General features: G+C 42.5%; 1 protein-coding gene across 1 annotated transcript in view; it reads left to right on the forward strand.

Moving 5' to 3' along the window:
• arap2 (ArfGAP with RhoGAP domain, ankyrin repeat and PH domain 2) overlaps positions 1–23,077 on the forward strand; it is a 332,431-nt gene that overhangs the window by 180,517 nt on the left and 128,837 nt on the right. Inside the window, exons 14-16 of the mRNA XM_067988973.1 lie at positions 1,137–1,311; positions 2,384–2,515; positions 22,739–22,883. Of these exons, the coding sequence (XP_067845074.1) occupies positions 1,137–1,311; positions 2,384–2,515; positions 22,739–22,883 (452 nt within the window). The remainder of the gene's footprint in view (positions 1–1,136; positions 1,312–2,383; positions 2,516–22,738; positions 22,884–23,077) is intronic.

Below are 23,077 nucleotides of genomic sequence, written 5' to 3' on the forward strand. Positions count from 1 at the left end.
GCCAAATCTGTGTTGTTTTATTATATGACATTTAAAACAAATAATTAAGGAAGAAAGGAGAAAAATTGTTCAACCTTTTATCTCCATCTAGATAGAGGAAGTTTTTTCTCGTTACAACACTAATAATGCTTTAAGATCTCATTGTCAAACCTTCTACTAAACGGTTAAAAAGAAAAATACTGCAGATGCTGGAAATCTGAAACAAAAACAATATACTGGAAGGCCAGCCTGCACCTGTGGAGAGAACAGGCAAGTTAATGTTTCGAGTAAGGGCCCTTCTTCAAAACCAGAAAATAAGAAGCAGAGAGGAAAACTAATACAAGATCAGAGTGAGAGCAAGAAGCAGGATCCACACTGCCATAAATGTAGCCAAAAAGAAAATCTGGATGGTCGCCTGAATAGGACTGGAACAGAGTGTTTAACGTTCCTTACAAAAAGACAGGCAGAGTTGGGACTGACGTGGGTTCCTGTATTGACACCTTTTAATCTTGAGGAAGTGAGTGGAGTTCAAGGAGAAGTTGTTCAAGGTGAGAAGTAGTTCAGCCAGGTGGAGAAGGGTGATGGTGCTGGCTGGGGACTAGTTGGGCTGATGTGTTAATATATCTGTCCATCCCTTTATTTTTTAGTTTTGAAGAAGGATCTACACCTGAAACAGTAACTTATCTGTTCTCTCCTCAGCCCCTGATTGATCTGTTGTGTGTTTCCAGCATTTTCTGCTTCTGCTAGATGACTTGTGGTTATAACAGAAACTGGATGGCTGTCTGGGGGAAGTACTTATGTGAAGGGAAAGTGACTTCTGACCTGAAATCTTCAAATTACAGGTGTTCCATTGCATTGGCTACCTCATCTCACTGTGTGTTGAGTGCACCTACTTTCTTTTTGAAACGTACATTCCTTGTAGGTCAGCAGAGATAGACATTTCCTCTCCCTCTGAGTATATCTGTTGTGCTGGGTAAACCTGGCATTATGAATGCTTTGTATTGAGCTTGTGCTTAAAGCTCTGGTTGAAAGATAATGTTGTATTTTGTCATGTAAAGGTGACCTGGTGATATTTTTGATTTTAACTTCATCCTGTAATTATGCCATTCCATGCTTCCTTCTACTGTAATGTGTTCCACCTTTTTGTGCACATATAGGCTTTATGTCAAGCAGTCGTGAAACACGATATCTTGGAGACTATGTCACTTGTTTTCAGTGGGGCAGATGTCATGTGCGCAACAGGAGAAGCTACTCATTGTACCCCTTACCTGTTGGCACAGAAAGCTGGCCAACGGTTGCAAATGGAGTTTCTGTTTCATAATAAACTCTCAGGTAAAACTTTGAGGGCTGTAACCAGAACTGTTTGAGAGCTACCATATAATTTTTAGAATTCTCCATGAAATTGATTTTGTAAATATATTTGGCCAGCTATATTATTGTTTATAAGAACAAGTTCAAACTTTTAAAATGTAAAATATAGATAGAGAAAAGGCCACTGTGCTCACCAAGCTTGTTTCTTCCAACAGATCTTGTGTAATTTGCAATCATTGAGCTTTCTGTAACTTAGTCTTTTGAAGGAAAAAGATAGTGATAAGTAGACCTACCAAGAAACAAAATCTCTGAAGGCAATGTAGAATTGATTGCTTTTATTAATAGGTATGCATTCCCTATACTTTTCACTGTACTGAGGAGAAGTCACATTTCCTTGTACAAAACAAGAGGCTGAGCACCTAGGGGCCTTCTTCTGATCATTTTTTTAACCCAAAATGTTCCCATGTAGCTTTAAGCATCATCTTCTTCATCTTTCCCATATTCTATCAAAACAGCCTATAAACTACGGAAACGTTGCAATTGTGGAGATTAACAATAAATACTGTTTGTTATAGGTAGTTATTACACACTGTCATTTTTATACTGAGAAGCACCACCTTTTCAGATCATGCTAGCTTACTGTTTACTTTTCTTAAGCTGGAATACTCAGACCTGCAAAGAGAGGACTGACTTAGATTGGTGGTGAGGAGGTTGGCCCTGTGCCGACCAAATTTTAAGCAGAGTTTCCCTGTACAGAAGTATTCCTCGTAGAGTCGGGCTGCTTTGTTAACCCAAACTGTAAAATCTCAAAACGTAGGGAAAGATGCTTTTTCTTATAACCTGTTCAACCTTAAAAGTGGGTAAATATTTTGAATGCAATCGTTAACCCGGTTGCAAATATTAACTAGTGGGTAAGAGTCTTAACTTTGATCCCATAGCTAGTACAGGAACCACAATAATATATCCCTGGTTTACAGCATCAGGAAGGTTTAATAAAGATTAAAAATTCAATACATTTGGAAACACCTGTATAAGAACTTATTTCTTATGTGAAGCAGTTCTGAACATTGTTCATTTGTTTTTTTATTCATAGTACTTCCAAAGATTGATGCACTGTCTAAAGCTGGCATCCATTCTAATAACTCACAGTTCAGCTTTCTGTGTGGTTTCCTGTACAAGGCTGTCAACACTACAAAAACAGTAACTGAGAAAAGATTGAAAGAAGGTATGTTATCTTTTAATAATGGTACTTTCATTTTAACAAGTAACTCAATGCTTAATACTGGTACATAGATTGAGCTTAACCATAACTAAATGCCATGGAGCTAGCACCAGCACAGGCTTGATAGGCCAAATGACAACCTCCTGTGCTGTAATTTCTATGCTGTGTCTTTAATCAAATGCAGTTTGTGATGGAGACATTAATGTTTGTTATGACTTAGTTGTGTTAAAATGAAATTGTGCTCCACAGCATTAATCCTGTGTCATTGTACTCAAATTCAAGTCAGAAAAATATGAAATATGAGCTCAATCTCCCCTCTTTTCTTTCCTGCTCCTTCCCCTTGTTGGAGGCAGTGGTGGTGTATAGTCCACCCATATTCCCTTTCCCCTATGTATTGCTTATCTTGTCAGTGCATGACAAAGATGTTTGTAAATCACGCAAACATGGTTGCTGGTGGAATCAGTAGTTTTATAATGTGCAAATCATGCTCTTGTTTGTACTACCTTACTGTGGCTGATTAGAATATATAAAAGTTGACATTCACAGAAGTGATGTGCATAGCATCCAAAGGCTATTTCTGATGAGTCACTGAAATTGCGAGAACACCCAGTGTAAATTTAAATCAAAGTAATCAAGTGCATCAATGATGTGATCTGTTTAACACCCACTATCTGCTTGAGGTTTTTTAGCAGTGAAAAATAGACCCTTCATTTGCCCACATTCTTTCCTCTTCCCTGATTGGTTCAGTAAGTTTATGTAATGAGTAGCTGTGCTAGACTGACCAGGGGGGTTCCAGCTTTGATCCCTGGTTTATGCTGAGTTAGTTAATCTTCGTTAGGGTAGCAGTAGGGGCAGTACAATTTGCTTCAATACTCCTGGATTAGAGAGCAGAAGATCATCCAGGGTTCATGCTCCTGATCATGATCCAGGAATTGCTGCTGGAAATGAACACGTGGACTTCAGGTGAGGTCAGGATCAGGCTTGGCTCACCAATGAAAAATAATAGCCAATTGGACAAGGCACTGAAGGGATACCTGTACCCAAGGAACCATACCACCTCTCCCTCCCACAGGCAAGGAATTAATACTTTCACAAGAGCAGGGAAGGGGATTAAATTACTAGAAAAATTGATAGAAGAAAAGTTACATTTAAAAAAGAATGCCGTTAAATGCAAGACACCACTTAACTTAGGTACTGAACTAATCACAGTTCTGCTTGTCACTCTCCCTCAGAGACGAATAAAGAAATCAGCAGAGATTGAAAAATTGATGTAGCCATTAAAATTAACAGGGGGTGTGATGTCGGTGAAAGTTGGGAACAGTCGCTTGTCGTGCATCTACTTCAGATTTTTTTGAGACTGCTTATTTTCAGAATGCTGTTTCCTAGCATTATTACCAAGTATTTTCGAAGTGTATACACATATATCTAATCTCTGCAAATTGCTTCCATGGTAACAAATGAATCAAGGAAAGATTACTGGTTTGTTCTCCAGGACGTGATTAGAATCTGCAGCCTGGAAGATGTTGCCCACTCCACTTTTGTCTTCAGCTGTGGTTTTTTTTCAACTATTGCTAAGTCATATTCAGGAAAATATTGTTTCTTTCTTTTTACAAGAAATGTTCCATTGAATCCAATGTATTTAAGAGTGGTACCTCTTATTATAAATGAAGTGTTTATGCAGTCCTAAAATGATGATTTACTGAATTATTCCCCTTCCACTAATACCGGACATCCTTCTTACTTTATACGTTTTTTGCAGCTTTGAAAATGATAAAATGTACCCGGCTTTTGTGTCAGTAAGGGTTTGGCACTGGCACAGCGACTTGTTGATGCATTTTCATTAATGCAGCTGAAAAGCTTTACTCATTAAAAGAATTTTCCATCTCATTGGTTTGTCACCAAAAATACAGCCAACTGTAATTTAATTTTTTTTTTATTTTCATGAGAGCTTCATCCATTTATTTTTAATAAGGGTGTCCAGTCCTACATTCTTCCTGGATCATACGCCACCTGCGAACAACCTGCTCACAATTTGCCTCCAGCACTTCTCCGACTGGCTAAAAATAAGTCCCCCTTTTCCCTGTGGCTTCCATTTGACAGTGCCATAGGCAGCATCTTTACAATCTGAAACTTCACCACAAATTAAATTAAAACAAAATAACATCAATCTCCTATGGTGTCCCACTTGATTTAACATTAGTGAAAAAAATTGGGTCAAAATCAAGGGAAGTTTTGAAGGCGGAGGGATGGATGCATGAAGGAGGGATGGAGGGGGAGGGGAGAGGAATTAGGTGATGAAGGGGGAAATGGAGAGGGGTCACGGGGGAGAGTAGAGGAGGGGGAATGGGAAAGAGGAATGGCGTGGGTTGGTGGGGGGGCGCTGTTCAGTGGACTGCATCTCTTCCTGGCCGATCCTTTCAGTGTGGATGAGAAATTCAGCCTGTGGATGGCAAGGTAAGGAGGGGGCGGGGTGGGGGAAGCAGAGGAAGGCAGCCAGTGGGAACAATGCTGAGGAAGGGGTATTTCATAGAATCATAGAATCATAGAAGTTTACAACATGGAAACAGGCCCTTCGGCCCAACATGTCCATGTCGCCCAGTTTATACCACTAAGCTAGTCCCAGTTGCCTGCACTTGGCCCATATCCCCCTATACCCATCTTACCCATGTAACTGTCCAAATGCTTTTTAAATGACAAAATTGTACCCGCCTCTACTACTGCCTCTGGCAGCTCGTTCCAGACACTCACCACCCTTTGAGTGAAAAAATTGCCCCTCTGGACCCTTTTGAATCTCTCCCCTCTCACCTTAAATCTATGCCCCCTCGTTATAGACTCCCCTACCTTTGGGAAAAGATTTTGACTATCTACCTTATCTATGCCCCTCATTATTTTATAGACTTCTATAAGATCACCCCTAAACCTCCTACTCTCCAGGGAAAAAAGTCTCAGTCTATCCAACCTCTCCCTGTAAGTCAAACCATCAAGTCCAGGTAGCATCCTAGTAAATCTTTTCTGCACTCTTTCTAGTTTAATAATATCCTTTCTATAATAGGGTGACCAGAACTGTACACAGTATTCCAAGTGTGGCCTTACTAATGTCTTGTACAACTTCAACAAGACATCCCAACTCCTGTATTCAATGTTCTGACCAATGAAACCAAGCATGCTGAATGCCTTCTTCACCACCCTATCCACCTGTGACTCCACTTTCAAGGGGCTATTATTTAGGTCAGTGGGGAGGAACTGGTGGCATGGTAATGTCAGGGAGTGGGGGGTAAGTGCTGTGAATGGGAAATCTAGCTGGGAGGAGGCAGAGCTGGGAATTAAATGCAATCAGTTGAGAGTGGCAGTAGAAATAAGTAGAGGAAATCGATGCCATGGCAGGAAATTAGTTACAGAGCTTAAAGCTCTTTGCTTCAGGAACCTCACAGAAGCAACAAGGATGATTAGTGATCATCTGGGTGGTAATCTGGTGGAGCAGAGCAGTGGAATGAAAATTGAGCAGATAATCCACTCCACCAGATTACCGCCCTGCTGGTGAAGGCGAATATCTACCCAAAGAGTAGAAGAGTTCAGAGTAATTAGAGTGGGCTGTCAGAGCATCATGTACAAGCGCAATACAATTGGTCTGATGCGACCACTCACCATATTTAACGTGTAATCCATTTATCTTCAACTAGTTTTGTGCATTGCCATAGTCATGGTGTTTCCAAGGCAAGGGAAGATATTGTTCCTGCATCACTTGTTGCTACACACAAATTAATGAATAACAAAATATGAGGGAGTTGAAGCTAAATAAAGAAACATTGGGGTAAATTTTCTTATCCTTGTGCTGAGGCAGCAAGACCAGATTCCATCAAGCATGGCACTCGTTTGCTTTTCAGATAGGCCAACCTTGTGTCATCTTCTGAGAATGGCCTATTTGCTTAGATTGTTCTTGGTCCAGCTAAGGCCTAGTGCTGGGACTTCACTTAGTGCAGGAGCAGGATTTCCTTGCAGCAGTTGTTAAAGGGCCGCTACTACATTTTAAAGGGGAGGTGATTGTTGTTTGAACGGCAACAAAATCTGTTGCTGTAAATCTTGGTATTCAGCTGCAGAATTTCGGATGCAGCATTTGAGGTGCAGCTGGAACAAGTGGAGGGTTGCTCTGTTTAGGGTAATAGAGTGCCTTCCTTATAGGAAAGCCATCTGCACTGCATGGGAGGAAGTGGCAGAAAGGGTTTCCAACATTCCCAGCAACTGGAAGCAGATGAGGAAATGTTTGGCAACCTCGGGAGCACCTGCAAGGTAAGACGATCTAGCATTTACCTACATGATGTATAAGGCAAAGTTTGCATACCACAGTGATTTTCTTCTCCGATTGATAAAGCTGGGCAGGCCACATATAAAGCACTCAAACAACCTTTCAGTTCTTTCACAAGTTTACATCCGTGCCCATATTGCTGCAGGGCAAGTTAAAATCTAGAATTATTGCTTCACATTAAATTCGGTAAAGTTGAGCCTAAAAATTAAGTTTCCAAAAAAGCCTGCGTGCATGATGCATGTTAATTTATTTACACTCACGTTGGGATAGAGGGTGGGCATTTGGGTGTCAATATCTGCTCTTCACACTTCCAGCATTTCTACACTTCTTATCTGCTTGCAGGACAAGGCGTCATACAACAGGAGACAGCAAAGACCCCACAATTCCAACTCCTGTGGGGGAGTGTTAAGCCACAGGCCATCCCCAGCTCAAGGTTAGTACAATTCCTGTTGTCTTATTCTTTCTCCACTCATTAACTCAGTCACTATTACAGACATTTATTGTACCACAGCAGAATGACATACGTGCGTTTGAATAGGGTGTTTTGCAGCCAGCAATCTAACGTGTGTTCCTCTTCTGTTTCTGCAGACACCTCACAAGAACCAGCCACAGCTCCCAATACCAGAGACAAAACCAGTATCTCATGGCATTCACTTCACCTGCCACAAGCACCAGCATGGATACATCCACTCTAGGAGATTTAGATAGTCAGTTTGGGAAAGGCACACTGGGTGCAGCACTAAGCATGAGTGAGGAGAAGCAAGTGGAGATGGAAGTGGAAGACCAGAAACCTGCTAACCGGAGAGCTGGCTCACATTATCCCAAGCCTAAGAAATTAAACTTCATAAGGTCTGCATATAAAAGAATGCTGCTATCTGAGAACCAGTATTTCTATGCAGTAATTTGAGTGTGTGAAAAGTACTCTGCAAAGGCCTGATGGCGACTGTGGAAGAGTCCATTATCCTTTAATGTGCAATGATCGTTTGCGTGTCAATGCCAGGGCCATCTGCAGTGATGCTCCAGTGACCGGTCCTAAGTGCAGCTGAAGTATCTCATGAATGCTAAGAATGCAGCTATGGGGGTCGGGCTCCAATCTTGAATGGTTTGTTGATTGGACCCTGCAGTTTGTCTCTTGGGTGCATATAGGTTCCAGCAGACAATACCTTGGGCTTCGGTTTAGTGTCCTGCTTTGCTAATGGTTGAGTCTGAGCCTCATCATTCTCATGCTCCCTATTAATGCTTCTCTTTATGTTGAAGTTGTGCAACATGCAACAGTTTATGGTGTGTTACAACTTGGCGGGGACCCCTGATCTATTCAAACATCTGAACCTCCGCTTCAACATACTGATAGTATATTCTACCATGACCCTGGTGGCTGTGTGTGCCTCATTATATCTCTGTTCATCTCAGTTTGTATCTGACTCAAATGGCTTATGAGCTGGGGCTGAATAGCTGAAATGAGCTTGGTCACCTAAGAGCCATCTGCACAGGCCGCCTCCTCCTTCAAATAAGGCTGGATTGCCATAAAATGAAGGCATCATGACTGTTACAAGAGCACTGATTGTTCACATGCAGCACTTTGTCCATTTCATCATAAACCACCTGCACATTAATAGAATGGTGCAGTATATCTTTTTTGTTCATGAAGCCTATGGGATTCAGGGTAGGGACCTGTATGGCTAAATGCCTACCATCAATGATGCCTTGCACTTGGGAAAACTTGCTATTTGGAGACAGTGCATTGCTCTCTCGTGCTGCTGCTGGCTTTCCATGGGGAAAGTTCTGAAAGAGTTAGCCCTGATTAACAACTCATTCTGTCACTTGCTGTAGGCATGAGTGAACTTCTGATTGATTTGATGTGAATATCCCCTGAAGAGGTTTGGAATGGTCCAGTGGCATAACAGTTCAAGGCTGTGGTCAACTTCACAGCCAACGGTAGAGCAGTTCCTGTCATCCATCTTTCCTGAAATGTCAGGCTGAAGGAAATGGTATAACTCTGTGACTGCCTCCTTGACGAAGTGGAGCTGGCAAAGGCAGATTTTCTCTGACCTACCCAGGTAGCTGTGTCTTGGTCTATAGACATAGCAACTTGAACAAGGACAGGCAGTCTACATGTTGTATAACTGACCTTCCCCTTTTCCCTCCGCATATCCTCACTTTCCTACTATAGAGCAAACAGAGCGAGAGAAACACACCCGGAGTAATCCCCATGATATGAATTTTGGTGGCAGTGACTGAAATTGCAGCTTCCAGAAGCGCAAGCAAAAAACCCATTTAAAAAAAAATACAACTAAGGCCAGATAAATACAGAAACAACTTATGCAAAAAACACAAACCCAAGAAGCAAAATTGCAAGAAGAAATGCCATAATATTTTTAAGACCCAAAGAGAAAGAAAGCCTTTCAGTTAATGCTGTGAGCTTTTGGCCTGCAGCACTTCCCAATCTGCAAAGTCCTCTGATCAAACAATTAAACTGTTTGGCTTGAGCCTATCTTTACTTAACAGTTAGACCTTCTTCTCTTAAAGGAACAAAGATCCACCTCAGTAGGTGAATATTTTATGCAGTGAAAGAAAGAACTTGCCCTTATATGGTGCCTTTCACAACCTCAGGACGTCCCAATACACTTTACAACCAATGAAGTACTTTTGAAGTGTAGTCACTGTTGTAATGTAGGAAATGTGGCAGCCAATTTGCACACAGCAAGGTCCCGCAAACAACAATGAGATATATGACCGGATAATCTGTTTTAGTACATAGTATAAACACTCCTATCCTGTTTCCCCTGGCTGGAGAGTTAGAACTAGGAGGCATAGTCACAGGATAAGAGTCAGCCATTTAAGACTGAGATGAGGAGGCATTTCTTCACTCAGAGGGTTGTGAATCTTTGAAATTCTCTATCCCATTGTCATTTTGGCTTTCTACATGTGTGCTATGCCAGCTTCCTCACTGAGAATTTATTGTTAATTAGGTAGCTCAAATTCTTATCTAATGGCATATGAAGCAAAATCTAAGCTGTTTTAGGTATGCAGTATAAATTAAGCTATGTGGAGTCTCGCTAGGGTAGATTTTGGATAAGAATTTGGACTACCTTGTGTGAAAAGTAATATATTTTTAAGATTTCCACATGAACATGTATAATTTTATGCTGAGAGTATCATGCTTCTGTTTTCTTGCTGGGTCTCACATCACCTGTACATTGAGCTGGCTGCTAATTGTATTCAACAGTGGATGGGGGCAAAGCTAAATGTGAAATCTCATAGATCCATTTTAATCAGAAGGTTATCAAAGAGAGAGGAATACTAATGTGTTGCAAAAATATGCTTTCAAAAACCTGTCAAACTAGGGGGACCATGTCAGTGATGCAATGGAAGAGGAGGTTTGGAGTTTGTTACCTTGGTTTTGGAGCACTAAATTAAGAGTTATGGAAGGAAGGAGAGCAAAGGCTGCACCCTGGTTTAATGAGGCATCCCTGGATGTCCTGCTGGATACAATAAGAGCCCGGAAAGAGGTCCACTTTCCCAGCAATGGGGAAAAAGAAACCTGCAGCCACCACAAAGAAGACGTGACTGGCGGTGGCCCAAGAAGTCAGTAGCAGGAGTGTGATCATGAGGACCTGGGTCCGGTTTTAATAACCTGACCAGGTCAGCAAAGGTGAGCAAAGTTGCAGATTCACCTGCACCCTATAGTGCATCTCCCCCCTCACTTTGTCTTGTCAAGCGTACTCCATTCACATCACTCCTCACACCCACTTAACTTACAGCAGCATCCATAGTTCCATTTCAATGCACACCCTCACCTCCCCCTTCCTCCATCCACCATAGCAGCTCACTCCAATCCTCATGTAATGTGATATCACCACAAGTCAGCTCCCCTGATTCTCAGCACACGTCCTCAAATGGCACTGTCAATACGTCCTCAAATGCATGCCAGTGCCACTCGTGATGCATCTTCCTGATTGTCATTTTCACCAAATGCACTGCATCCATCAGATGCACACATGCCATACAGCCAACCGTAGCTCTGTCGTGCCAGCTTTGCAGGAGAAGAGAGCACAGAATGCCAGGGAGAGGCGGACCCCCACAGATCGTGGTGCTTAACCCAGCAGAAGAGGAAGCATTACAGATAAGCGGCATCTCTGCCTCCCTCAGCATCGGAGATGGCGAGATTGGTAGTGCGTTGCAGTGGGGTGAAATAATTAATCTCAATCCCACATCTTCTACGAGACAAAGTCACCTTGAGTTAACTTCAGCACTTATGATTAAGATGATCATCTTAATCATGTGCATTTCAACATTTGTACAGTCCCATGACTAAATCATATCCATCTCTTCTCTCCTCCAGGGCCATCACGCGAAGCTCAGGAGCCCATGCCCTTTGCAGACCAGGATTCCTCAGAGGAGCTCATTCCTGCCGAGACAGTCACAGGACACATGCGGCAGGCAGCAGCGCAGATACGAGCACTTCGGTGGGTCGTCTTACACAGTTATGTGGGAACTCATCAGGTGAATCACATGTCACAAGTGAGCACGAGCAGAGAGTGATGGTAGGGACAGCTGTGGAGAGTCCGGTCGGAGGGTGCAGTCCTCTCCAAGCTCTGCTCAGCTGGACAGAGATGCGGAACTTGGGGAGCCATCAATGAAAAGGAGTGTATTAGAGGGTCAGCAGCAACTCTGTGAGGTACTAGCAGTCTTGCCAGGCACACTCTCCACAGTGTCCAAGAGATTGGAGCAGTCCAGCTCAAACATTTGTGAAGTGATGTCGTAGACCCTCGTGAAGGTACAATCTTCCATTGAGAGATTGGCCTCCTGTGTGGAGCTTGAATCGCAACCTATTTGAGTCCTTGCAGGCCCAGATGGCGGCCTTGCAAACTCTGAACACCAACATGTCTACCAGCTTACACAGCCTGGCAGATAGATTAGACGCGGGATTCCAAGGTGTAACTTATCTCCTCCAAGCTGCTCTCTCGCAGAGAGGCAGGAGTGATGTTCCACTGGCCCAGAAGAGGGAGGATGGCGATAAGGAGATGAAAGTGCGAAGTCCTCTGAAAGACTTTGCACAGCGTGAGTGACTAACTGAACCTTCGAGCTATCAGGGCATTCCTGGCATCTCGAGCAGCAATGAGATTGACTGGTCTGGCGTTGTACGCCCTATCTTCCTCCTCCTTGCCATTGGAATCCTCATCGGATGATGAGTGCTTTGCGGCTTGTTCCTCCTGCACCTCTAGTCCTCGCCGCTGCGCTATATTGTGCAGAATGCAGCACACCATGATTTTCCTGGAGACCCTCGCTGGTGAGTACTGAAGGGCACCTCCAGACCTGTCCAAGCACCTGAAGCGCATCTTGAACATGTCGATGGCTTGCTTGATGACCCATCTAGTTGCCATATGGCTCGTGTTGTAGCGCTCCTGGTGTTCATCGTATGGTTCCTCAGAGGTGTCATCAGCCAGGTTTGAAGGGGGTCTCCTTCGTCGCCTACCAGCCATCCCTTAAGGGTGGTTCCAGGGTTGAACGTGTTGGGGATGTTGGACTGCCACAGTACGAAAGCATCATGGCAGCTCCCAGAGAATCTGGTGCAGACCTGCATGAACCTTTTTTTGTGGTTGCACACCAACTGAACGCTGATGGAATGAAATCCCTTGTGGTTGATGAATACTGCTGGTTGATCTGGTGGTGATCGGATTACCACGTGTGTGCAGTCAATGGCACTCTGTATCTGTGGGAAGCCAGACAGAGACGCGAATCCGAGTGCCTGCTCATTCTGGCTATTGCCATCATGGGAAATTTACATATCTCTCAGCCCTGGCAAACAATCCATCCATCCATCACCTGCCTTATGCATTTACATGCAGCCGATTAGGAGACATTCCACTTGTCTTCAGTAGGAAAGGACCAGAGGCAAAAAATTGAGGACGGTGGTGACTTTCACAGCCATTGGTAATACATGGCCACCAGGTCCAGCAGGGAGCAGGTTGTCTTCTAGGAGGCTGCAGATATCTGACAGTCTCAGCCTCTGGAAGCACTGCCCCTCTGTGAGAGGTCAAGGAAGCTGTACACCCTGTTACATAGGTAGTACCTCCTGCGAACTTGACCCTCTGTTGCTCCCCTCTTCTGTTGTCCACCTGCAGCTCCCTCCACAGCTCGCCCATGCTGCTGCTGTACCTCATTATCCTCCTCTTCCAAAGTCCAATCAAAAGCAGCCATGGCGCCACCCATCATGAGCTTCTCTATTTCAACAACTCAAACTTCTCCAAATGACTCACATCAAGTACTCTCACTAAACCCTGTCCCAGAGAAAAATGAGAAAGCAGCTGTGAGCACTGAGCCTTTGTTCAGATAGGGCCTCCTGACCTTTTAACCACCCTGATAAAGTGCCGCTCAATCTTGCTTCGGTTTCACTGCTGAGCCCGGGAAACCCGTGCAGCAGCTGTTAATTTTAAATTGGGCTCCCAATTGCATTACAGGAGCCCGATTTATATATGTTAATGACCGTTCTGCTCCCCAACTGTGGGATGTTCGGCAACCCTGATATCCACCGCCGTAAAAAAGGCTGCGGGTGGGGCGGGCTGGGGTCACATTGCATGTATTTCACTCTTTAACCCCCCCCACCCCTGACCCTCTCCCACCCATCGTTGTTGTGGGGGAGGGGGTTAATATCAAGGCCTAGGTCTCTGGAAGAGCGGGATTGATCTTGCTCTGGATTTTCTTGTGTTCTTCTTAAATGACCTGTAAAAATAAAAGGATAAATTATGAGCAACAGATTAAAAAAAATTGCACGACTATAGAGTGTCATTAGATCTGTTTTAAAAAGTCCCAAAGTATTTCATACAAATGACTTTTGAAGTATGCTACTGTTGTGTAATCAAGTGTGGCAGCTAATTTGAGCGCAGCGTGATCCCACAAATGACAATGAGCTGTTTTGGTTGAGGGATGAATTTTGAAGCAACTTCCTGCTTTTTTCTAGATGGTACTATGGGATCTTTAATGCCAACCTGATCAGGCAGATTCAGCCTCGGTTTAACGTCTCATCCAGTGGATGGATTGTCTAGCGCTGCAGTACCCCCTCAGTACTGCGCTGAAGTGTCAGTCTAGATTAAGCGCTCAAGTCCTAGAGTGAAGACTTTGAACAGAATAGAATACATTACATTACTATTTGAAGTTGCCTGACCCCCTCCCCCTGCCCTTTCTTTGTTAACAATTCCACCATCTTTGGTCACCTGACCTTGTACCTCAGCTGCTAAAAGGATAGACAGGCTTCCTCTCAGACTGTCATCAATCCCTTCTGTAGCTGATTGCTGTGAGGTTTTACCTTGCAGGAGGCACGACAGCCTCTGCTGCCTCTCTACTCAGTGCTATACTTAGAGGAAATGAATCTATCTTCGTCACAATTTACCAGAAAATCCTAATGGGTAATTTGCCATGTTCTTGCAGCTTTCAGTAAAACTAACTTCTGGAGTGATTTATGTCCACAGGTCATTGTCTTCCTTCTGACAATACAGAATGTAATTTCACAAACTCTAACCTTTCATGGCACTCCCAAATTTCATAAAAGGTTTCAACTGTTTTTCTTCTGCTCTGTGACATTGAATGGGCACAGTAATGTCACCAGTATGGTTTAAAGAATAGATTCATTCTGTCCCATGTGTTATTTCCATTATGTTTGAAGAAAGACCAGGAGCTTTTGCTATCACATGTTGTAAATTAGCTGTATATGCTGCAACCAAACTGTTACCAACCCAAAGTATTTTCTGATCTTTGACATTTTGAACCTTAGATGTGAGTTACACCTTTTAGCAGTTGAATGTATATACCTGGAAATGTGTATTAGGTGTCCATCACCTTTCTTAATAGATGTGAATAGGAAAGGTTTTCATGGAAATAATAAGCACAATATTTTCCTATTGCAATGAACTTTTAACCAGGAAAGGAATATGAATATTTGGCATGCATCTGTGTTCAACTAAACTAAACACTGTGTTTAACACAGAGTCCGCTGTGGCTCAGTTGGTAGCACTCTTGCCTCTGAATCAGAAGGCTGTGGGTTCAAGTCCCACTGTAGAGACTTGAGCATAAAATCTAGGCTGACACTCCAATGCCATCTTTCAGATGAGACGTTAAACCAAGGCCCTATCAGTCCTCTCATGCAGACGCAAAAGATACCATGGCACTATTCGAAGAAGAGCAGGGGAGTTTGCTCCAGTGTCCTCACCAATATTTATTCCTCAATCAACATCTCTACAAGCACTATCTGGTCATTATATCATTGCTATTTGTGGGACCTTGCTGCATTTCCTACACTTGAAAAGTACTTAATTGGCTGTAAAGCGTTTTGGGATGCCCTGAGGTTGTGAAAGGCACTATATAAATGCAATTCTATCTTCCTTTCCAAATGGAGAGCTAAGAGATTGATGATTTACTCCCACCCTACCCCCAACCCACCATTGCTTCTCTGCCTTTCTATTCTCCTGCTACTGTCCCAGGTTTGAATAAGCCCACAGCTACCCTCCATGGCACTTTTGCCATTCTTCGAAGGGTTCATCGAGGTACCTGTTGTTGCCTCCTTACGAGCAGTAACTCTTACTCTCCTAACCTCCTTTCACGTGATTTTTCCGCCCAACGTTTCTACTGTGGGGCTAACCCCAGCAACCTCCCTTCCATCCCGCATCCCCCACCCACCACTATCCCTTTGCACTCTGTACGTTTCCTCCAGAATTTCCATTTACTCGTGAACAAAGCCCTTGCCATCCACAACATTGGTACAAAAGAAAGATTTGCATTTATAAAGTGCTTTTCATGACCTCAGGATGTCTCAAAGTGCTTTACAGCCAGTTACATACTTTAGAAGTGTAGTAACTGTTGTAATGTAGGAAGCGTGGCAGCCAATTTGCACAGCAAGGTCCCATTTCATTGACATCCTGGCTTTGACTGAAATTGGGCTTGTGGATGGTAACACCTTGCACTTTACTGAAGCCTCATTTCTATACTTAGCACTGCTGCCCCACCCAAGCTACGGCAGTGGTGATGTGGCCCTTGGTCTTTGTAACTCCTCTGGCATTTTCTCCTTCGAGCACCTCATCTTGTTCCACCCCCTCACCTCTGCTTTAAAATTCTCGCTGTCTACTGCCGCATTCTGCGTTTTTCCTCAAGGCCTTGCCAGCGATGCCCACATCCAGAGAATAAATATAAAAATAAAAGTTCAAGAATGACCATTAATGATGCATGTTATCATTGCAATATACCTTCACGCCTACACTAGTGTATAATCGAGAAGTAGAAATTGCAAAACTTAGATCATCCAAACATAAAGTTGAGGTAGCATCAAATGTCCATGAAGATAATGCTTAAGGTGTGAGCTTTGCCCACTCGGGTACATAATCTAGCCTGACATTACAGTGCAATACTAAGGGAGTGAGACGTTGTTAGAAGTGCCTTTTTGAGATGAAATGTTAAACTGATGCTCTGTCTGCCTGCTTAGGTGGATCCTGTGCCACTATTTCAAGAAGATCTATGAGTTCTGCAGGTGTCCTGGCTCAACCAATACCACCAAAAGCAGATTATCTGGTTGTTGTTCATGGGACCTTGCTGTGTGCAAATTTGCTGTTGTATTTGCCTGAGTAATAATGGTGACTGCACGTCAAAAAATAATCCATTGTCTTAAAGCACTGAAGGATGCCCTGAATGTGTAATAAGGTGCTTTTTTTTTGTTACTTTATTACGCACCTACAGCCAACAATGATGCATATAAAATCTGATAAGGAAGATAATTTAGGATAACCAAGATTACTTTTTGTATGGAAGTAATGAAGAGATCCATTGCTTGCCTGATAATATTAAACTCATAGATCAGTACCAGTGAAATTTTCAGGTGAATTGACAAGTTGGAAGGTAAGGCCACCTCAAGAGTTGTGCAGATTAGCCTTGGGTTTTTGTCAGCATAACTACTGCTTAATATTGTGAGTGGAAAATAATTGTGAACGTATTTGTTGGATTTTTTTATTCACCAGCTGTTTAGGGGCATTTGGATTAATGAAGGAAAACCACGTAAGCATTGTTTTATTAATAAAGGTCAATGAAGCTGTGAACTGAAGAAATAATTCTTCAATGATAAGAACATTTTCAAAAATGCAAGAGGTAATCCCATGATCCGGTGCTTCTGGTGGAGAGCAATGCTCGCAGAGCACATCTCGGGCATGTACTTAGGATTTCCCAAGGTGCGCTCCTGCGAGGTAGCTGCTACTCGCGGGGAGCAGTAGATGGCGGAATCACCCCAAATTCTAACTGATCAGAGTTTAAAAAACTTGGGAACATAGGAAGAGGAGTAGGCCATTCAGCCTCTCGAGCCTATTCCGCCATTCAATCAGATCATGGCTGATCTGTATCTTAACTCCATCTACCCGCCTTGGTTCCGTAACCCTTAATACCTTTGCCTAACAAAAATCTATCAATCTCAGTTTTGAAGTTTTCAATTGACCCCCCGGCCTCAACAGCTTTTTGGGAGCGAGAGTTCCAAATTTCCACTACCCTTTTTGTGAAGAAGTGCTTCCTGTCATCACCCCTGAATGGCCTAGCTCTAATTTTAAGATTATGCCCCCTTGTTCTGGACTCCCCTACCAGGGAAAATTTTCTCTCTATCTACCCGATCAAATCCTTTAATTATCTTAAACACCTCCAATTAGATCACTAGAAATCTAAAGATGAGCTTGAAAAAGTTAAAGGAGCTCCATCACTTCATTATATGAGAACACAGTCAGGAGGGGATCTCACTGAAGTAGATAAAATGGCTTGGGTAAGGTAAATTGTGATTTTACTTTAAAACTAGGCAGGCTTTTAGGACCAGAGGTTATAAGTACAAATTTATGGAAAACGCACTTGGATCAGATGCCAGAAAGAACTTTTCATTAAAAAGGTGCTGAATGTCTGGGATAATTTTCCAGGTGAGTAATATAGACCAGAGCCTAGATTTTTCATTGGCATTACTTGAACACTAGAATTGATACATTTAAAAATATCTCAGATCAGAAAATGTAGTCTTCAGGCTTCAAAACACAGTTGCAGGCACATTGCACAGTGGGATATTAGAGGGATGAGCATCAGTGGGCTGAGTGCCCTTTTCACATTATTGACTTTTCGAATGTTCTAATGAGTGACTATAGATGGGTCAGGTGTTAAATTGATATTGACGGTAAGGCATGAAAGGGTTTGGATAGATACGGAGTGCAGAAATATTTTCTCGGTGTCATAGAAGACGTATCAAAGATGTTGCCTAGATATTCTAGCCTAGGCTTTCTGCCTCCCCCTTCTACATCCCTTGCCACTTGCATTGTATGAATGCTGGTGCTAGGCCACCTGTGAAGCTGCGCCATTTAGTATTTAGAGAGTGGTGGAAAGCCTGCCTCCCATAAGTTAATGACCCCAGGGCTAGAAATGCAGCTGTAGTCAGGGCATCTGCTCCACCCTGCCAGTGATGCACTTGGAGGGGGGGGGGGGGCAAGGAAAGCCTAGGCCAATAAGTTTACAAATCTAAAAAAAGCATACTTTTTCATTTATAGGTTTGGTGACTGTGAAAAATAGAACCTTTCTCCCAAAGTTTTTTTTCTTTGAAATTTTCATTTCAGGTCACAGATTCAGTTCATTGTTATAAAGAAATTAATTATGTATAAGAGATGCTATTTGACCTATTGTATAAACGCTTATAAATGTGCCAACAAAATACATAGAGGCAGTCAAATGGGAACTTTTCTGACAGCCATCCTGATGAAGTTCTGAAGGTCAAAGGGTGGATTCTGTTTCACACATCCTGCTTCAACCTATAAGAAAAATTGGTTGGTGATCTTGCTGAGACATGCAGTTTCTAGCTATAACAGCTTTGTCAATAAACTGAATACTACAAGGACAGAAAGGTGATCCTATTAACAGCAAATCAAGTTCACCTTAGGCTGCAGTTACATTGCCACTTTTGCGTTAATGCACAAAACCACTTTGCAATGATGTGAAGCATAACTTGGTCCCAATCTGATTCCAGAATGCATTACAGCTAAGTGATGTGAGTCAAACCTCCTAGAAAATATCTTGCATCACTCCAGATTTACTGTGTGGAGTATAACTTCAGTCTAGCTTGAAGCCAGTATAAAAAGCACTCAAAGCAGATGCTCCCACGTGTACTCTCCTAACATTTTTTTTAAAAAAGCACTCTGCCTTGCCTTGCCTTGCCATCGCCCTGCTGGCAGGCAGAGCGTGATTCACAGCCTGTGTTAGTATAGCCCATGCCTTGCTGGCTATGCTTTGCTTTGTACTGGTCCCAACAGTGCAATATAACTAATGGTTTGTGACAATCACTATTGACTTAACACATTTGTTAATGTTTGATTTCTGTATATTGGTCTTCCGACTGAACATTTACTGAAACAATTTTAATTCAGTACAGAAAGACAAATTCAGGCAGATAATCATGTAACTGGCTAACTCCTGCATTTTACCAATTGTTTATGTACATCCCAAAGTGTTACAGATGCAGGTTTTGGCAGTGTGAAGCCAAGACCTGCATCTGTAACACTTTTATTTGTCAGACTGACCGTATTCTCTGCTTACACATTGGATATCTAATATTTGGTGCTGTACCCACTACAGTCTGACTAGAATCTATACCTGCATTATGCGGATTATAACCTCTAGTGTTGGATATGGGGTGGAGATGCCGGTGATGGACTGGGGTTGACAATTGTAAACAATTTTACAACACCAAGTTATAGTCCAGCAATTTTATTTTAAATTATTTTAAAAACCGAAAGCTTGTGAATTTAAAATAAAATTGCTGGACTATAACTTGGTGTTGTAAAATTGTTTACAGTTGGATATGGGGGCAGGGCACCAAAGGTGTCAATCATGCCCTTTTAACATCTTACCTCAAAGTTTCAGTCAGCGATCTTTAGGGTAAGCCTTCCAATCCCAGTATAAATTCCGAGAAAAAGTTGTGCATTCAAAGTGGGTTTTAGAATATAAAAAATATTCTGCATGAGGCGTGGCCCAAATATGGAAGGGGATTTTACTGAAATTAAGATTAGAAATTTTAAAACCCTTTTAATCATTACTTGCATGTGGCTGAGGGCCTATTTGTGTTCATTTTTCTCTGCATCCTCTTTAGTTGATTATTTGCTACTGCCAATTCATAATCGGAGTTTTAGCACAAAGCAATGAAAATCTCTGTGTGAACCAAATTGTACATTTATCATGGCTTTTAATATAGTTCTTAAACAATCAGAATTTCTTTTATAAATGCCTAACTCTAGCACAATCATTGCTGAGAGCATCAATAAAGTAGTGGATTACATTTACTGCACAAACTACTCTCAGTAGGTTTCAGACTTTGTTGAGTTCTACATTTATATAATGCAGCTGAAACCCATCCCTTCCCAGCAGCAAAAATATTTGTATATAATACAAGTTTCTGAATACCAATAACTTTTACTGAAAGAAAGAACTTGCATTTACCAAGACAGCCCAAAGCGCATCGCAACCAATTAATTACTGTTGAAGTACAGTGACTATTGTTTTATAGGCAAACGTCGTAATCAGTTTGCACTCGGCAAGGTCCCACAAACAGAAATGAGATGAAAGACCAGATAATTTGTTTTTGTTGGTGTTGGTTGAGAGAAAAATGTTGGCCAGGGTATGGGAAAAATCCCCAGTTCCTCTTCGAATATTGCCATAGGTTCTTTTGCATCCACATGAGGAATCTCTGAGGAATTAGTTTAACATCTCATCTGAGAGATGTGTGGCACTCCCTCAGTACTGCACGGGAGTGTCAGCCTAGATTGTGTGCTCAATCTCTGAAGTCGAGCTTGAGCCCACGCTCTTCTGACTCGGGTATAATTGCTGCCACTGAGCTAAGCTGACAAATTCTAATAACTATAACAGTCATGTGATCATGTGATATCTGTAAATTGAATAGGGGCACCCATAAGTTCTCTGTCTCCTATTGGATACTAGGATGCTCACAGATCTGGATCTGGCCTTGCGTCTGTTAATACATATGTGATATGTGACATAACAATTGTAGCTTAGAATCGTAAAAAGATTACAGCACGGAAGGGGGCCATCCGGCCCTTCGAGTCCATGCCGGCTCCATGTAAGAGCAATCCAGCTAGACCCACTCCCCCGCCCTTTCCCTGAAGCCCTGCAAATTTTTTCCTTTCAAGTACTTATCCCGTTCCCTTTTGAAGGTCATGATTGAATCTGCCTCCACCACCCCCTCGGGCACTGCATTCCAGATCCTAACCACTCGCTGTGTTTAAAAATAAAAGTTTTTCCTCATGTTACCTTTGGTTCTTTTGCCAATCACCTTAAGTCTATGTCCCCTGGTTCTTGACCCTTCCATCAATGGGAACAGTTTCTCTCTATCTTCTCTGTCTAGACCCTTCATTATTTTGAATACCTCTATCAAATCTCCTCTCAACCTTCTCTGTTCCAAGGAGAACAACCCCAACTTCTCCAGTCTATCCATGTAACTAAAGTCCCTCATCCCTGGAATCATTCTAGTAAATCTGTTTTGCATCCTCTCTAAGGCCTTCACATCTTTCCTAAGTGCGGTGCCCAGAACCGGACACAATACTCCAGTTGTGGCCAAACCAGTGTTTTATAAAGGTTTATCATGACTTCCATACTTTTGTACTCTATGCTTCTATTTATAAAGCCCAGGATCCCGTATGCTTTTTTAACCGCTTTCTCAACCTGCCCTGCCATCTTCAACGATTTGTGTACATATACTCCCAGATCTCTCTCCTCCTGTACCCCTTTTAGAGTTGTGCCCTTCAGTTTATATTGCCTCTCCTCATTCTTCCTACGGAAATGTATCACCTCGCTTCTTTCTATGTTAAATTTCATCTGCCATGTGTCCGCCCATTCCACCAGCTTGTCTATATCCTCTTGAAGTCCATCACTATCCTCCTCGCTGTTTACCACCCTTCCAAGTTTTGTGTCATCTGCAAATTTTGAAATTGTGCCCTGTACACCCAAGTCCAAGTCATTAATATATATCAAGAAAAGCAGTGGTCCTAGTTCCAACCCCTGGGGAACACCACTGTACACCTCCCTCCAGTCTGAAAAACAACCGTTCACCACTACTCTTCCTGTTACTTAGCCAATCCCGTATCCATGCTGCTATTGCCCCCTTTTATTCCATGGGCTTCAGTCTTGATGACAAGCCTATTATGCGGCACTTTATCAAACGCCTTTTGAAAGTCCATATACAACCCATCAACTGCATTGCCCTCATCTACTCTCTGTGTTACCTCATCAAAAAACTCAATCAAGTTAGTTAAACAAGATTTGCCTTTAACAAATCCGTCCTGGCTTTCCCTAATCAATCCGCATTTGTTCAACTGACTGCTAATTCTGTCCCGGATTATCATTTCTAAAAGTTTCCCCATCACGAGGTTAAACTGACTAGTTTTGTTCATTTCACTAACTTGACAAGTGATGCCCTCTTTGCTCTGAATGCCTTCCAGAAATAGACATGCTTGTGAATTCTTTACTCCAATTGGAAGTCCATTATCAAATTGTAATTAAAACTTTAGAAGGGCCCTTTTTGGACTACTTTCCTTCGAAAATAGCAGGCTTGGAGCCAACTATATTCCCTGTTTACATGTCCGATGCCCCTTGATACTACAAGGGATAGAAAACATATCATCGCAGGTAACTCCAATGTAAGGGTCATGGTGCTACTGGGATTCTTAAGCAGGAATTTTATTGGGTACGTATGATGAGGAGTGTGGTGGAAAAAGTAAATGCTCCTGCCAGTATTATGGTATCAGGGCAGCCATCGTGGGTCTGACTGCAGTCAAGAATCTTGGGATATTTTGAATGAACTGTGAACTTCCATGAAACCCTTCCGGAAGGAAGTGTTAATGACCTTTTTTTCTCGTCTGCAGAATTCAATAAACGATGGTGTACCCTGGAAGGTGGATTTCTCAGTTATTATGAAAGTGACAAGTCAGCTATGCCGAATGGGAGGATTGATATCAGTGAGGTAGTCTGCTTAGGAGTGGCCAAGTTTGATCTTACATGGGGTCCTGGGTGAGTAAGAAATTTAAAATGTAATCCCTTAGTTGAATCATAGGGATTAGACCCACATAGAATCAATTCTTCTGAACTCAGTTCTGTTTGACCTACCACTTTATAAAAAAAAAGTTTTGCTCATGCACATGGACAAAATATTTCTTGCACTGATTCATTACCTTTCCCTCTGACCATCTGTAGGTTTTTCATTT

Source organism: Heptranchias perlo, chromosome 1, assembly GCF_035084215.1.
Source record: "Heptranchias perlo isolate sHepPer1 chromosome 1, sHepPer1.hap1, whole genome shotgun sequence".
NCBI lineage: Eukaryota > Metazoa > Chordata > Chondrichthyes > Hexanchiformes > Hexanchidae > Heptranchias > Heptranchias perlo.